The following is a 17,523-nucleotide window of genomic DNA, read 5'->3' on the forward strand; positions in this document are numbered from 1 at the left end:
TGAAGTCTAGATAGTGAGACTGGTTTCATAATTTCTGACCTGGCAATATATTGTGAATCATGATGTGTGTGTGTGTACTATGCAAAAAACACCATGTGGGGGGAAACTGTGAAGCCAGACAATGTTTCTCGAGATTCCTGCAGCCCCTGTGGACTCTGCCGGTTCAGCTTTCCCCTGCCCTCCTGCAGGGGGCAGCAAAAATCTCAATGCGGGGGAAACCGTGAAGCCAGCCAATGCCTCTACATAGCTCCATCCTATTTCAGACATCGTGCTATATTGGTGTATTGCAATGTTTAGCTAGTGATATATCACCGTGTTGAAAGCCAGCTATCATCCAGCCCCAGTTGTGGCCTCAGAGGGCAAGACTTGTCCACCCAGCTGGAGCAAGGAAAGAATGCATACAGGCACACATTCTGTCAGGCTCTCATGCCAGTCCCGCTTGTCATTGGACCTCCAGGAGAAGCAGTTTCTGGATATCGTACCCCAGGATGGTGATGACTCCACTGAGCGGCCAAGGAGATCTGGCTTTTGGTGGACCACCTCTTCCAGAATGCCTGCCACCAGGTGAGCTGAGGGGGACGGTACCATTGAAAGGATGGGTGTGGGCTGGAATCCAGTACCAGTTTTGGGGTGTGCAGGTTCCAAACGTCCCAATTGATTTATATCTTAGCTACCGACTCGCTCTTACAAACTCCTGCTGTGAGTATAGTGGCACCTTGGTGGAGCGGCAGCGGGTGGGACATCCAGCATACGGTCTTCCTTAGAGCGGCTCAGAAGAACCCAAGTGTTCCCAACCATTGTCTGTCTCTCCCTAGCAAAGCGGCTCTCTGAGACTCGCCACTAGAAGAAGCGGGGAATGAGTTCACTCTCCCATTGCCCCAAATCAGGAGAAGGGGAGTAGGAATGCTACTGTGGAAAGCAGGCGGGATACAATTCTCAGCCCTTGTGCCAGCTCTCTTGGTGATGGGCTTCTCTCCATTGTGGCATTCCTTGACCTCTCATTATGCACCCCAGGGCTGGATTGTTCTTTGTGCTATCCAGGATGAAGTTGGCTGGAGTGGACCTCACTTTTATATACCTGGTGGCTTAGGTTCCTAGGCCACCCCATCCTTAAGGCTCTGGGACACAGCACAATGAAATGCCCACAGTGAAGTCCAGTCATGCATCCAAACAGCTTCACAGCTTTAACCCCCATTTGAAAACATCAGCCGGGCTAGATAGAGCAGAGGTGGGGAATCTTGACAGGCCCGCAGGCCCCACATCTAGCATCATACGTGGTGTCAAGGTAAAGACATGGCTGCAAAGGAGCTTCAAGGGTGCGTTCAATTGTTCTTTGGCAAGCAGGGTTTCTTGACCGCACTTTTGGAGTTGACCACTAGTATTTGCTGTTTGGATTGAAACCATGCCTGCAGAAGGACATTTCCTCGGCAGATCAGCTTTGCAGGCAGCTTCGTCAAGAGGGGAGGTGTGGGATCATTACAGTGGGGTGGCTCAGTTGGTAGAGCGTGACACTCTTAATCTCAGGGCTGCGGGTTCAAAATGTGGGGTAATAAGCAAAGGATTTTAGGTATACTAAAAACAACAAGACCGCCCATAAAATGTATGCTATTGCCATGCCAAAATGAGAGGAAATTAGTTGGAGGGAGGCAAGGGATGGGGCCACGGACCCCTGATTGGGAATAAGGGAACTAGATGGTCCTCGGTGTCCCTTCCAACTCCACAATTCTATGATCCTGTGTCTTAAAGACAAATCTTGAGGCATAGTGTGTGTGTGTTTCTGTTTGAACTTTCCCAGCCTTTGCTTTATTCTGATTTGCGCTTGCGTCCCTACTCCCCACGTGTAGAATTGCTATACCTTTGGATTTTCCTGGACATTCAAGCGTTTCCCGCATGGACACTTGTTTCCAACGGCCAAATCCCAGCGGATGGCAACCCTACCCACTTGTGCCAGATTGCCTGGCATACATTACAAGCATCTAGTCACATAGATTCTCCAGAAATCCAGAATCCCAAGCAGCGACACTGTGAAACTTTCATAGGAATAAAAGGTAGGGGGGAAGGAGGCACAATGTCAAGCAGGCAACAGAATAAACCCGAGCACTGTGGGTCTAAAACCGGCCCCTGAATCTCTTGCTCCCCACTCTGCCCTTCTAACAAGAACATTCTTTTGCTTGCTGGATGGCTGTGTGCAATGAGAGCTCAGTCACTGAGGAAGGGTGCTGGCCCAGTGGGAGAAGTATGTGCTTGGCATGCAGGCGATCCAAAAATCCATTCAAGAGCAAAATTCCAGTTCTCATGTTTTCTGTCGAAATGGCTAATTTAAAGGGGAATAGCATGGTGCCTTCCACAGAGTCAGACCATTGAGCCGCCTAACTCCTTAAGGGAGGACCAGAGCTCGCTGGTGCTGCAGGTCCCAGAACAGTCTCCAGCATCTCCAGGTGAAACTGAAAACATCACCTGCCTGGAACCTTGTAGAGCCACTGCCAATCAGTACAGACAGTGCTGAGTTAGGTAGCTAGGAGCCATCCACCATCACCCTTTGCCCGAAGCAAAGGCACATCGCTGGTCCAAATCTTTGAAAGACTTTCCCTGCTCACCAAGCCACCTGCCCTCCTTTATGCATTGCCGATGGCTTATCAAAGGGATCCTCACTGCAAGTCTCATCAAGGCAGACAGCTTGATGAAATCTTGGCGCCCTTGCTTTCAAAATGCTAACAGGGACAATGGCACCAGTGGACCTCTGGACTCACAGGGTGCAGCTTACTTGGGAGCCATCAATTGTACACATTTGGAATGGCCCTTGAGAAATGATGGTCTGCCTATATTCAGCAGCTTACCACCTTGTTGTTTGTTAAAAACTTGAATAAAAAGCATGCTTAAAATGAAACAGGAAAAATGAAATTTTGCTGGCTTCTTGAGAAAAGAATAATGCCTCATTATTTGTATCTGCTTTTAAATGTTGTTTCTCTTCTCTTTGTAATGAGTTTTACTGGGTCTGTGGTCAATTTAAGTTGCTTACCTTCACTAAAATATATAAATCTACTCGACTGGAAACTTTTATTATCCAAATTCAAACCCACTTTTCTTTCTTGGAATGTCCTCCATGGAAATGAGATGAGCAACTGGATAGCAAAATTCCTGGAGTGGGGAGGAGGGTTCAATGTTCTAATAGATTAGATATGGACAGTCCTTCAGTACAGCAAAACTTGACACTTTGAAAGCTTTGAGTCCTTTCCAAAAGGACTTCACCCACTATTTAGGGGGGAAGTATGTCAGAACTGACCTTCTGCAGTACTGATTCCACATTCTTGGACTCCTAATCTTACATGTAAGTTAGAGCTGGAACCATCTCAGGCCCTATGGCTCTTGAAATGACCATGACCTATTCAGCAAAACCACAGAATCCAGCTCTCTGGTGACTAAACCCCACTTGCGTTTACAAAATAAATTAACAACAGAGGAAAATCATGGAAGAAATAAAATGGCTTTTGAAATTAACAAATTTTTATCCACATGTATTACGGGACATGTTCAAAGCGCCCCTCAGGAGAAATTCTGTAAGCAAAGGTAGCAGATACACAAGGACACAGTGCTAAAAGAAACAAAGGGATTTGGAGGGACCATGAGTGAACAGGTAGTACCAGAATGTACAGAATTGTACCTAGAAAAAGGTTACAACTGGATTACCTTTTTGTAAACAAAAACAACAACAACCCCCAAAATAAAACTCGGAAGCAGCAGGACTCCTTAGGAACTCTTCAAAAAACAAAACACAAAACTGCATATCCCTATCTAGTCACCAAATGTGAGGGGAAACGTAAACCAGCATCTTACACTGCTTTAAATGATAGCCAGGTTCTGCAATTTTTTACCACACCAGAAGTAAAAGCACGGGGCATTAATAAGTTTTTGAAAAATCATGCACTTCATTTGTAGGCAAGGGAAAGCTTTCTGAAATGTACAAAATCTTACTAAGACACACAATCTGTTGAAATGACCAAGCGGCGGACGAGATTCGGGGACAGTGGTGTGCCGCCTGGGGAAATGTTCCTTTCCATTCACCTTAAGCAAAGATGTGGTGACCTTGTGCATCCATAAATAACTTTCGGAAATGTATTTCATTACTTCCCAAAGCTTCTCAATGGGCTACCAAATGGCATTTCTTTCTATTTGGGATGAAACTGGGGAAGCAGCTTTAGAAGAAGGGGTTGCTGACATTCACTGGCCTGGAAAACACCTGATGCCAATATGATGGCAAATTGGGGGTGGTGCATTGATGGAGAAACTAAGGCAACAAATGGGGACATGACGCCACCGGTGTTCTAAAGATACATTTCATGTAAAGATTATGATGGGCTTCTTCAAATGCCCATAGCCTCTTACAAGCAGAGGTTTTAGATCAATTTTCTGTAAACCTCTGTCTTAAATAGTTGTCACTGAAAATACGACCCAACAATGCAATGCTGGACTCATCCCTCCCGTCAGCGTGCCTGGAAAACACGGGTCCCAGTAGTTTCCGCCTTACTCTGCTCCTTTCTCCGTGAAAGGCTGCTCTTTAGCTTTCACATCGGAGCAAACCTCAACCCACCCCCTCCCAAAGAAACCTTTTTTATGAGCCCCCCTACTCTGCGTGTGCTTTCTTTGGCTCCTGTCTCAATGTGCAGAAATTGAGCACATGAATTTTCCAGCATCGGGAGTTTCCCCCAAGACAGTGTCGAGATCAGGCGTGTTTGTGTGGCTCCACGCTTGCAGTTATTGGGGCTTTGGCTAAGAGGAGTGCATGCCCCTGCGCCAGTCCTGAGGAGGCTCAAGGCCAGGGGTCAGCAACCTTTTTCAGCCGTGGCCTTGTCCACCGTCCCTCACAGCATGTGGGGGGCCGGACTATATTTTGGAGAGAGAAAATGAACGAATTCCTATGCCCCACCAAGAACCCAGAGATGCATTTTAAATGAAAGGACACATTCTGCTCATGGAAAAACACATTGATTCCCGGACTGTCCGTGGGCCGGATTGAGAAGACGATTGGGCCGCATCCGGCCCCCGGGCCTTCGGTTGCCTACCCCTGCTCAAGGCAATCACTTCCTGCACTTCACGTTAACGCAGAAGACGGCCCAGTTGTGCTCAGATGCTCAAAATTCCCTTTTCACCTTTGAATCTTTGGAGGGTCTGTTTCAGTTGGCATCGGGACAGCTCACCTAGCAGTGCAGCTGCCTTTATTGCAGAGGCAGGAAGTTTCCTTCCTTTCATATTCAGGATTTCTGTACTCTCATAGAAATAATAAAATGGTTTCTGCTGTTTGTTAAAAGTCATGAATGAACTCTCACAACTCGTTGATAAGGTAGCTTGCTTGTGTTTCGAGAAATCGTATAAGAGGAGCATTATAGGAAGTTGCACTTGACAGAGTCAATCTAGCCTAGCACTGCCTACACTGACTGGCAGCAGCGCTGCAGGGTTTTCAAACAGGGGACAGTCCCAGCCCTGTCTGGTGGAGATCCTGGACTGAACCTGGGATCTCCTGCATGCAAAGCAAGGCCTCCCTCAACTCAGGAGGCATGAGTTCTCTACTGTATTTCAGCAAATGCTTTCACTTTATCATTTCATTTTCATCTGTATATTTTGTGCATATATTTTCCTGTATATTTTAGACAGAGAGGAGTAGCAATAGGGTTAGAGGCAAGGTTCAGAGTTAGTGTTGTGTGAGCATTTTAAAGCAGTTGAGTTTAAACAGGAGGGGATTTCACCTGAAGAGATGGCCAGCATCGTGAATCTGTAAGTAGGATTTCGTCTGCTTCTTTTTTGTAATCTTCTGGGGCGAGGGCTTGGGGTCCCCCACACGGCCAGCATCCCCATGGAATTCAACCCCTTCCTGAACAGCTTAACTTCTCTTCCCACCCGCCTTCCCATTCTCCCTCAAATCTCATTGCAGCTCAGCTGGTTAGAGGGAGCTGCAGATAGCACCAAGGTTGCAGGCCCGATTCCCATAAGGTACAGCTGCATATTCCTGCATTGCAGGGGGTTGGACTAGATGACCCCCGGGGTACCTTCCATGATCATTATTTTGGGATGCTTTTTATTACATTCATAGCCCACTTTTCATCCAAGCAGTTCAAGGTGGCATTTACGGCTTGCCTTTCCCCCTGTTTTTCCCCTCACAACAAACCTGTTAGGCAGGCTAGGATGAGAGTGACTGGACCCAACATCAAACAGTGCACTTCATGACTGAGTGGGGATTTGCACTCGGATCTTCCAGGTCCTCCTAGTCCAGAATTCTAGCCACTATACACCCCCCTCTACCCCTTCTCCGTTTCTCAACTCTTCAGCCATCAACTGCAACAGACAGGCATTCTGTCAGTCTTCCTGTCAGTCACTCTGGCTCTAAGAGAGTTTTCATTGCATTCTTTGGCTCATCAATGCCTTGATGCTTTGACGACCTTCCTAGCAGCCCCCTTCCCTCTCCAGGCAGGGCTGCTGTCCTAAAAGAGAGGCTGAAGGAAGGGAAGAAGAGGCGAGCTGTCAAATGTGGAAACGGAGTTGTGAGCATAGAAGTCAATGGAGCTGTCAAACGAACTGTCAAACTAGCTGTCAGGGAAGCGGGGAGGAAGGCAGTCTATGGAGCTGTCAAACGAGCTGTCAAACGAGCTGTCAAATGAACTGTCAAACGAGCTGTTAGGAAGCGAGGATTAGAGCGGTCTATGGAGCTGTCAAACGAGCTGTCAAACCCGTTTAAAGCGTAATTTGATGGCGTCGGTGTCTGGGATGATTTCGGAGGTCCAGTTGGGTGATGTGGCGTCTGGTCCGGTCTGTTGGGCCCGATTCTGGCCCCGATCTTGTAGCCTTATTGGAGTTCACCGATTGGGTCTGCGTTGCTCTGTGACAGGAGGAAGGAAGTCAAAATGACACCGAGTTGGTTCAAAGAAAGAGTTTATTCTGCTCTCCGGATAGCAGAAGGCACTTGCGTGGTGAGTCCACAGCAAGTCCAAAGAAATGACAAGTTTCATGCAGTATATATACCCTCCAGGCATCCTCTCCCCCTTCCCCAGCCATGTCAACTTGTATACGCAGGTTGACATCACATATGTTCCTGCTCTGGTACTCTCAACCATAAAAGGATCTTCCTTCCTGTACTACTGACCATAAAAGGATAGTCCTGTTCCTACTCCTATCTTGGAGCAAGAGGTCACTACTTCCAAGAACATGCTCTGGCGTTAGGCCCAGACTTGGGTCTCTGCGTCATTTGTGGTCAGGACATAAGATATGTCTGTCTCTGTTCTACTGGTAAAGTCAAGGCCAGTCTTGCCGTCAAACTGATAAGGGAGAGAGCTGTGTTCTTATTTTGCATTTGCTCAAGGGCTAAAGTTTATGCATTTTAGCTAAGGAGAAATGGGGATTTTGGTGCAGTTTAAAAACTGCCTGCACAGTCAGTTTTGGGTTTTGGAAACCCATTCCTTCAATCTGGTCCGGTCTGTTGGGCCCGATTCTGGCCCCGATCTGGTCCGGTCTGTTGAGCCCGATTCTGGCCCCGATCTGGTCCGGTCTGTTGTGCCCGATTCTGGCCCCGATCTGGTCCAGTCTGTTGAGCCCGATTCTGGCTCCGATCTGGTCCGGTCTGTTCCTCGTCGTCATCGATGTAGGAGGTCGCCGAAAGAGGTGGGGTTTCGAAGGTGTAATCCTCTCCGAGGCTCTCCTGCATCTCCTGGGGTGGCAGTGCCGCCTTGCACCTCGTGTGACGTAGCCACGTGGTTTTCTCCCCCACTTTCACAGCAGTTGGTGAGGTCAGAAGTACTTGGTAGGGACCTTCCCAGGCAGGCTGGAGGGGTAGCTTCTGATAGACCTTGACCAGGACCCAGTCACCTGGATGGAAGGAGTGGGCTTGGACGTCAATGGGCAGGTTCTGTCCCCCGATAGCCGCGTACTGGTGGAGGCACTGCAGCTGTTTCTGAAGCTGAATAATATAGTTAGTAAGTTCTGCTTCCCCCACCTCGAGTTCTGAGAGGGGGAATAAGGTGTTATAAATGGGAGGGGGTCTCCTGAATAGGAGTTCAAACGGGGACAGTTTCAAAGGTCCAGTTGGGGCACTCCGTATGTTATGGAGGACCAGTGGGAGTGCATTTACCCATTTCAGTCCAGTGAGCCTGCAAAGTTTTCCCAGTTGTATTTTTATCCCTTGGTTCATACGTTCTACTTGGCCAGAGGATTGTAGATGGTATGGCGTATGGAGATCCCACTTTATTTGGAGGGCCCTGGTCACCTGTTGTACTACATCGGCAGTGAAATGGGTTCCCCTGTCACTGTCCAACCGGCGGGGCACTCCATATAATGTCCTGTAGGAGGGCCCTAGCAACTACTGACACGGTAGCTTTTCGGCAGGGAAATCCCTCCACCCAGGAGGAGAATTGGTCTACTATGATTAGGGCATGTTTGAAGCCCTGACATTGGGGCAAATCGATAAAGTCCAGTTGTAAACTTTCAAAGGGGACAAAGGCCCATGGTCTAGCCCCTGGCGGTTTTCTGGGCTCACGCTTGGGCTTGAAGTTGTGACAGGTGATGCAGTTCTTTTTGAGGCTGCTGTAGCTGCGGCTGCTATCCCTGGAGCGTACCAAGACCTCTTAATATGCTCCATTAACCTCTCTTTTCCCCAATGTGTTTGTTGGTGAAGGATCCTCACCAATTTTGGAATCCAGGCTTTTGGCATGACGGTTCTGCCGTCGGGGAGAATCCAGATGCCATTTTATTCAGTAGCGCCCATAGATTCCCACATGGTTTTTTCCTCCTCTAGGGCTGATTTGTATATTTGTGTAGGGTCAATGTCGACAGGAAACTGTAAGGCTTGGAATTCGGACTCGTTGTTTGGGGGGCGAAGCGCGACCATCTGGGCTGCTTTATCAGCCCATCGGTTACCCCTTGAGACTGAATTCCTTCCTACTTCTGGGGAGGTGCCTCCGGTAATGGCGGAATTCCTCTGATCGGGAGGAATTTGCTCCGTGGGAATCTGGGTCTGGCCGCCACGGCAAAGGCGGAGACCCGCAAAAAATCACAGGCGGGAGAAGCCTGTGAACGTGGCATTCGGTGGGCACCTTTTGCGCCTCCCCTACTCGCGGGGAAACCCGGTTTCGGGGGTCCGGAGCGATGTGGGGTGAGCGGCGCAGTGCTTCGAATCGTCTGCTTCTTCCACGGAGCGAAGCCGCATAGCTGTTGTCAGAGAGCACTGACCATTTCCTGTGGACAATTTGACTTTAAAGTAATTACCCGTGAGTAGAGCTGAAGCGGGAGAACTGGATTTTTAAACGTTTAATTTGGCATCGTAACGGGGAGGTTCAAATACAGGAAGTCCGCCTTCCCCTTTTGTAAATAGACTGAGGCAATCATGCTGCAAGCTGGAGTCTTGGAAAGCCTTTTGTAAAAGACTAAATTTCCATCGGCAAAGAACATTATCCCCCTTGGAGGCAGGAGAAGGGGCGGGGGAGTTGTGGACTGAGTATGCCGGTGGGAGAGAGCGAAGAGAGCTAAAATACCGCCGCTCTGACCCTGGAAACGGGCTGCTACCAGGACTGACGTCTTTTGGAATGTTCATTGACAGTGTTTAGAACGTTCATTGACAGCTAGCTAAATAAGAAAAATACATTGTTTCTACTGTCTCCGGCTGCTTTTAAAAAGGAGTAAAAGTAACTGAAAATTGAAACTAACTTTGGAGTGTTTGAATTGTGTTTAAAAGAGGATATTATTGACTATTATAAATAGAAACTGTTTCCCCCTAGTGGAAGTCTTTGAAACTGGTTGCTTTACAAGAGCTGGACTAGGGGAATTTCCAGCTGCAAGATAAAAAACTGTGAGACTCTGGGACTGACCTTGAATCTTTTAAGTGCTATGGCAAATGGAAAGGGAAAAACAGACCAGTCAACTGCTGACAAAACATTAAGGTCTGGGAGGACTTGGCAACAACCCAGGGGAGATTCAACATCAGCCCCCCCCCCCTGCTTCTTCTTCTGCTGCCTTTGCACCAGTACACTCAAAACCAAGAGGAATGTCGACAGAAGAGGCCTTAGTGACTGCATTATATAAGATAAATGATTCACTGGAACAGCTTAACAAGAAAATAGATGCGATAAATGCGAAAGTGCATGTTCCAACTACTAAAATCGACTTAAATACAGAAAGTATAAATAATACCAATACAGAAACCACCCAGAAATTGATACAGGAATCTACTTTGATACGGCAAACTGCGGAGGAAGCCAGGGAGAAAGCCGTTGCTGCTGAATGTAAAGTAACACAACTGGAGAGAGGGAGAGTCCCAGCCCTACAGAGGCAACTTGATGAACTTAAGTTGACGCTTGCTATGATTGAACTTAAAGAAAAACAGACAAATCTGAGGATTAGAGTTCACCTTTGGTGGACATGCCCAAGGATTAAGACACTCTGAGAGATGATTTATAACGAAATGAAAAAGGTATTTAAATATACCCTTTTGAAGAAACCAGAGGCCTTTCTCCTGGGCATGGTCGGCCAATTGGTGTTAAAGAAGGATAGAACTTTTTTTACGTATGCAACAACAGCAGCAAGAATGCTCATCGCGAAGAATTGGAAGACACAAGATTTACCCACTCGGGAAGAATGGCAGATGAAGTTGATGGACTATATGGAACTGGCGGAAATGACTGGCAGAAATCCGAGACCAGGGAGAAGAGTCGGTGGAAGAAGACTGGAAAAAGTTTAAAGACTATTTATAGAAATACTGTAAAATTAATGAATGTTAGAAGAATGTTGGAATGAAGTTATATGGCTTTAGTAGAAATGTTATAAGGAATTAAGTATAAATAGATTAATAGAATATTAAAGGAAAAATAAGGATAGAATGTGTTAAGATTATTATAGGATAGAAAACAGAGGAAGATGGAAAGGAATTGCTGAAATAATTAATAGAAGTGGAATACAAAAAGGGAGGTGTGAGGAGGTCATTGAAATAAGTGAATGAAAGATAAGATATTGAAATTGTTGGATGTGTTTTAAATTGTTTTTGTTTTGTTTTGTGAGTTTAATGTGTTTGTGTTATGTAGTTGTGATGGGATGATTAGCTGCTTGTGCGTAAAATCGTGCTCCCTCAGAGTTTGTGCGGCTCCACAAACCTCTGTGTGTGACAGAGCTCCTCAAACATGTCTGCTCTAATCACTCGTAGAGTCTGACAGTGGCTGTCTGCGGAAGCGCTTCCAGCATAGAAGCTCCTTAACGGAAACGCGTCTCCTGGACTCACGACGTGGCAGTCTCCGGCGAGGAGTGGGTGTCCCTACAGGAGGTCCTGAAACCTCCCCACTGTTTTCGCTGGAAGTGTCTCTGAGCCATCCCTCCTGCTCACTTCCCCTCGGCTCCCCTCCTCTCCCCCTGCTGGTTCCCTCTTCAGCTGCTGAGTCTCTCCCAACCTGTGTGAGCCCTTCCACCTCCCTCGGCTCACCTCCTCTCCCCCTGCTGGTTCCCTCTTCAGCTGCTGAGTCTCTCCCAACCTGTGTGAGCCCTTCCACCTCCCTTCCTTCCGATGGCAGTTCCCTGACATCCACCTCCCCTCCAGGGCCCCCTTCCCCCCCGCCCATACTCTCTCCTCTGGGCGGTGAGGAGTTAAAACCCCGAAAAGAATCCTCTTCATCTTCAGACGTCTCGAACATTTCTCTCCATCGGTCTTCGTTCCGGCTCGCTGAATCCTCCTCCTCCTCGGAATCAACGAACCCCTCCAACTCTTCTTCTTCGTCGGTGGTGGCAAAGTATTCCCTCCGGAACCTCGCCACTGGCTGAGGTTTACGTGGGAATCTCTGATGAAAAGTTTCTATTAAAACCTCGTCATCTACCTCCTCTGCCATGACCCAGGTGTTTTCCGACTCCGGCTCCCCTTCCCACATCACCAAATACTCTACTTGATCTCCCTTCCACCTGGAATCGAGAATCTCCGCTACATGGTAGCTGTGTTCCTTCTCCTCCATTGCTGGTCCCCTATTGACCCTCCCTTCTCTGTCCCCTTTATACGGTGACAGCAACGACCTGTGGAAAACTGGGTGCAGCTTCATGTGGTTCGGTAACCGGAGTCTGAAAGCCACTGGGTTGACCTGCTGCGTGACTTCAAATGGGCCCAGCCTTTTGGGTCTTAACTTCTTACAACCCCCTTTGAATGGTAACCCTTGGGTAGACAGCCACACCTGGTCCCCCACCCTAATGCTTTCACCTTCCCTTCTGTTTTTGTCTGCCTGCCTCTTATATTCCTCCTTAGCCCTGTTTAAGTTAAGTTGGAGCTGGCGATGGATCGCTTCCATTTCTTCCACAAACTGTTCTGCAGCTGGAACGCTCCAGTTCTCCCCTTCCCCCCCTGGGAAGGCTCGGGGATGGCACCCATGATTAGCCAAAAAGGGGCTCATCCCCGTGGACACGTTCTCTGCATTGTTGTAGGCAAATTCTGCCAACGCCAGCTTCTCCACCCAATCATTCTCTCTGTCATTCACATAACACCTCAAATATTGCTGGAGGACACCATTAGCTCTTTCCGCCTGCCCGTTGGTTTCTGGATGCCGGGCAGTTGAGAAATTAACCTCTACATGCAATAAGCTCATGAGCTTCCTCCAGAACCTGGAAGTAAATTGTTTCCCTCGGTCTGAAACCACCCTCAAGGGGGCGCCATGCAACCTAAACACATTTTCTACAAACAATTTAGCGGTTTCTTCTGCTGTGACCGCATGTGAGCAGGCTATAAAGTGGGCCATTTTGGTTAACAGGTCTACCACAACCATTATGGCTGTTTTCCCTCTGGACCTCGGCAGATCAGTCATGAAATCTATTGCCACTGTTTCCCATGGTCTTTCAGGTGTGGGTAGTGGTTCTAATAAACCTGCCGGTGCCCGCCTCTCCCCCTTGGCTCGTTGGCATTGGTCACACCCTCTCACATACTCCCGCACATCTTCCCTGACCTTGGGCCACCAAAATTCCCTGGTAACCAGCCACATGGTTTTGTGTTGCCCAAAATGCCCTGCTGTTGGGCTATCGTGCAGTTGCTCGAGTACCTTCTCCCTCAATTCACCTTCAGGTATATATAACGCTCCCTTGTAGTACAACGCCCCGTTTCTCTCATCAAAACCCCCGGGTTTGTCTCCCTCCCTCCTGAGACCCCTGAGTTTGTCCTGGGCGTATTCATCATGCACCGTTCCCTCTACCAATTCCCTTTGCCCCACCAATGCCGCCCCACACACCCAGCGGTCCTCTGGAATGACATGGGTCTCTTCGGGTGCTCCCTCCCCCTCCAAATATTCAGGTTTGCGTGAGAGAGCGTCCGCCCTAACGTTCTCTGGGCCTGGCACGTAACAAATCTCAAAGTTAAATTTGGAGAATTCCTGGGCCCATCTCAACTGCCGTTGGTTGAGCACTCGCGCAGTTCTCCAATACTCTAGATTCTTATGGTCCGTGCACACTTGCACCTTATGTTGTGCACCAATTAGCAGGTGCCTCCATCTCCGGAAAGCCTCATGAATGGCAAGAAGTTCCCGGTCGTACACCGTGTAGTTCCTCTCGGATTTGTTCAACTTTCGCGAAAAGAAGGCACACGGTCTCCACTCTGACTCCTCCTTCCCTGGCTGCAGAAGAAGAAGCACCGCCCCTATGGCTCTGTCAGATGCGTCTGTTTCGACCCTCAGCTTTTTTTGTAAATCCACATGCAGAAGTTGTCCTTCAGAGGCGAAGGCCCTTTTCAGTTCCTCAAACGCTCGCTCCGCCTCCGCAGTCCAAACAAACTTCTTTTTACTGCTGAGACAGTCCGTAATGGGCGCCGTCAGGTGGGCGAAATTTCGGATGAACTTACGATAAAAGTTTCCAAACCCTAGGAACCTCTGCACGTCCTTCTTGGTTTTGGGTGTTTTCCATTCCAGCACTGCCTGAACCTTGCCGGGATCCATGGCCAATCCCTTGTCTGACAGGAGGTACCCCAGGAATTCCACCTCCTTGGTATGAAACTGACACTTCTCCAGTTTCACCCACAGCCTGTTGGCTTGCAGCCTGCTCAACACTTCTCTGACGTCTCTCACATGTTGCTCCTCATTCTCCGAATACACCAACACATCATCTAGGAAGGCCACGCAATTCTTGTAGAGCAGAGGACCCAGTACGTGGTTCATAAACAATTGAAAGCACGCTGAGCCTGCTTGTAATCCAAAAGGCATAACGAGATATTCAAATGCCCCCAAGGGGGTGAACATGGTGGTTTTCCATTCATCCCCTTTCCTTATACGTATCAGGTTGTACGCCCCCCTTAGATCCAGCTTTGTAAAAATCTTTCCCTTCCGCACCCTGGTCAAAATATCATCAATCCTGGGCATAGGGAAAGCGACTGGTTCTGTCACTGCATTTAACCGCCGGAAATCGCATACAAGTCTCGGCTTGTCCGTGTGCTTTTTATCCACAAAAAACACTGGGCTACCCCCCGCTGCTTTGGACTCTCTGATGAAGCCTCTCTTCAGGTTCTTGTCAATGAACTCTCGCAGCTCCTGCATTTCTCTGTCTGACATGGCATACAACTTGCCTACAGGAAGCTGTGCTCCAGGGAGTAAATTGATCTGGCAATCAAAGGGCCTATGCGGGGGTAGTTGGTCAGCTTCCTTCTCGCTGAACACGTCGCTGAGATCTGCATACTGGGGTGGTACCTTCACCTTCTCCATTACTTCAGTCCCTGCTAGGGAGGCTTGGGCCCCTGCTGAACCCTTTTCCCCTTTGCAGTGTTCTAAGCAATGTGCTGAACCAAAGGAAACCACTCTTTGATGCCAGCCCACCAGCGGATCATGTAGTGCTAGCCAGCTCATTCCCAAAATAATGGGAGCGCCTCCCAAGGTGGCCACATTAAACGCTATCAGTTCTGTGTGCCTTGCCACCCTCATTATCATTGGGACGGTCTGCAAGCTGACTCCTCCTCCCAACAACTCCCTGCCATCGATCGTGGTCACCTGCAGGGGGTTGCTTAAAGGGATCGTCTGTATCTGGTGTTCAGCAGCAAACTCCTTGCTCATAAAATTGCAAGAGCTGCCTGAGTCCAACAGCGCCTTTATTTTTAAGGGGTGTCCATTTTGCAGCTCTAGCGACACTTCAATCACTAGAGCAGGTTGAGGAGCTTCTGGCACGGGCACTTTCACTGCTCTTTGGCCTGGCTGCAGTGCCCCGACTGTGGCAACCAGGCGTTGGCTTTTACCTGCTCCGTTTCCCCCTGCTCTCCTCCCTCAACAGCTCCCACCATCCCTTGCCATTCCTTCCTCTGGGGGCAGACTCTGGCAAAGTGGCCTGGCTGTTGGCAGAGATAGCATTTCCGGGCGCCCTTTCCCTCCTTCTTAACCCCCTCACTGGGTTTTGAAACTGCGCGCGCGCGCGCTGTTCCAATTTCCATCGGCTCTGCCGGCGGGAAAGCTGGCTCAGGAATGTCTGGAATGCGGAACTCCTTCCAACGTTCCCCTCTCCCTTCCCGCCTCTCCAAGGCTCTTGCCTCCTGGCGCGCTCCTATGGTCAGCGCAGATTTGGTCAGCTGATCCATAGACACCGCCCTGGGGCTCCGGGACAGTTCGTCTTTCACAGCCGAAGAAAGACCTTCTTCAAATAGCATCTGAATGGGTGCCGCCGATAAATCCCACCCCAATCTGTGAACCAGCATGGTAAACTCAGTCCAGTACTCACGGACAGATCGGGTTCCCTGCTTGCAAGCCATTAACTGTCTGCGCACCAACCCTTCCTCAATATCGCTGGAAAACATGATATCCATTGCACGAAAGAATTTCATAGTGTCCTTTAAGACGTCATTGTGCGTTGCCATCAGGGGTCGAACCCAATCCCTCGCGCCCTTCTCAAGATGCCCAATCACGAACGCAACTCGCGATTCCTCATCAGGGAACTCATCAAACTGCACATTAAGGGCATATTGCATCTCTGTCCTAAAGGCATGGTAGTCCTTGGGGTCCCCCCCAAACTTCTGCACCAATCCAGGTACCTTTCTGGGGAACTGGGTGGCTCTCCCCTTCGTGTCTGCATCCTGAGCCCTTCTCTCCTCAAGCCTCGCCGTCTGCAGCGCAAGTTGGACTTCCAACGCTCGGTATCTTTCTTCCAAGCTTGGACCAGCTCCAGCCCCTGCTCCTCCGGTTCCGGCCGTGTCGCTCATGATGCTTTCTCCTGCACAGGCAGCGTACAGAGACTGTCAGACTGCTGTGATGGGATGATTAGCTGCTTGTGCGTAAAATCGTGCTCCCTCAGAGTTTGTGCGGCTCCACAAACCTCTGTGTGTGACAGAGCTCCTCAAACATGTCTGCTCTAATCACTCGTAGAGTCTGACAGTGGCTGTCTGCGGAAGCGCTTCCAGCATAGAAGCTCCTTAACGGAAACGCGTCTCCTGGACTCACGACGTGGCAGTCTCCGGCGAGGAGTGGGTGTCCCTACAGGAGGTCCTGAAACCTCCCCACTGTTTTCGCTGGAAGTGTCTCTGAGCCATCCCTCCTGCTCACTTCCCCTCGGCTCCCCTCCTCTCCCCCTGCTGGTTCCCTCTTCAGCTGCTGAGTCTCTCCCAACCTGTGTGAGCCCTTCCACCTCCCTCGGCTCACCTCCTCTCCCCCTGCTGGTTCCCTCTTCAGCTGTTGAGTCTCTCCCAACCTGTGTGAGCCCTTCCACCTCCCTTCCTTCCGATGGCAGTTCCCTGACAGTAGTGTTTGTGTATTGTATTGTATTGTATTGTATTGTATTGTATTGTATTGTTCTTTTTTCCCTTTTCTCTTTATTGTTCTTTTTTTGTGTGTAGTGTTTAAATTGTTGAAAAAGTAAATTTTTTTATTTTATTTTTTTTAAAAAGAGAGATAGATTGAATCCCTTCCCTTGGTGTGCGCCTTGCAATGGACGACAGCTATTGCGCTGGGCAAGTGGATAGCTGTTAGCAGTCTCTCCACTAGGGCGGCATGTGAAATTTGAGAGCCGGCTGCAGTTAAGAAGCCTCTTTGGAGCCAAATCTGGCCGGTTGTGTGTACCAGCCCGAAGCAGTATTTGCTGTCTGTGTAAATGGTGGTCCTTTTGCCTTCGCTAATTTCACAAGCGTGTATGAGTGCAATTAATTCCGCGGCTTGGGCACTATACTGTGGGTTAATTGGGTTTGATTCTAAAACTTCAAAGTCAGAGATAATGGCATATCCGGTCTTTCTTTCCCCATTAGAGCTGCCATCAGTGTAAAGTATTAGGTCCGGATTTTCTAGGAGAAGGTGATCTAGATCCTCTCGGGGCTTTTCGGCTTGGCGGACTATTATGGTGCAGTCATGGTGTGGGGTGCCATCATCAGGGAGGGGTAAGAAGGTAGCCGGGTTGAGGGAGTTGACTCGTTTAATGGTGACGTTAGATGGAGTTAGCAGGAGGGCTTCGTATCGGTTTAGGCGGGAGTTTGAGAAGTGGTGACAGCCTCTCAGGGTTAGAAGGGTGGAGACGGAATGGGGAACATGGATGGTGATTTCATGTCCCAACACTGTTTCCTGAGCCTTTTCGAGGAGGATC

General features: G+C 49.0%; 1 protein-coding gene and 1 long non-coding RNA gene across 2 annotated transcripts in view; one reads left to right on the plus strand and one right to left on the minus strand.

Moving 5' to 3' along the window:
- The window catches only part of LOC310697812 (inositol polyphosphate 5-phosphatase OCRL-like), a gene marked incomplete at both ends in the record, with an annotated part of 31,221 nt that extends 30,648 nt beyond the window's left edge, over positions 1-573 (plus strand). The window contains 2 exon segments of the mRNA XM_083484443.1: positions 458-512; positions 515-573. Of these exon segments, the coding sequence (XP_083340569.1) occupies positions 458-512; positions 515-573 (114 nt within the window).
- LOC310697728 overlaps positions 1-17,523 on the minus strand; it is a 984,178-nt gene that overhangs the window by 715,809 nt on the left and 250,846 nt on the right. The gene's annotated exons all lie outside the window — the stretch shown is intronic.

The sequence above is a fragment of the Podarcis liolepis genome, assembly GCF_965112155.1.
Source record: "Podarcis liolepis genome assembly, chromosome: W".
NCBI classification, from domain to species: Eukaryota; Metazoa; Chordata; class Lepidosauria; order Squamata; family Lacertidae; genus Podarcis; species Podarcis liolepis.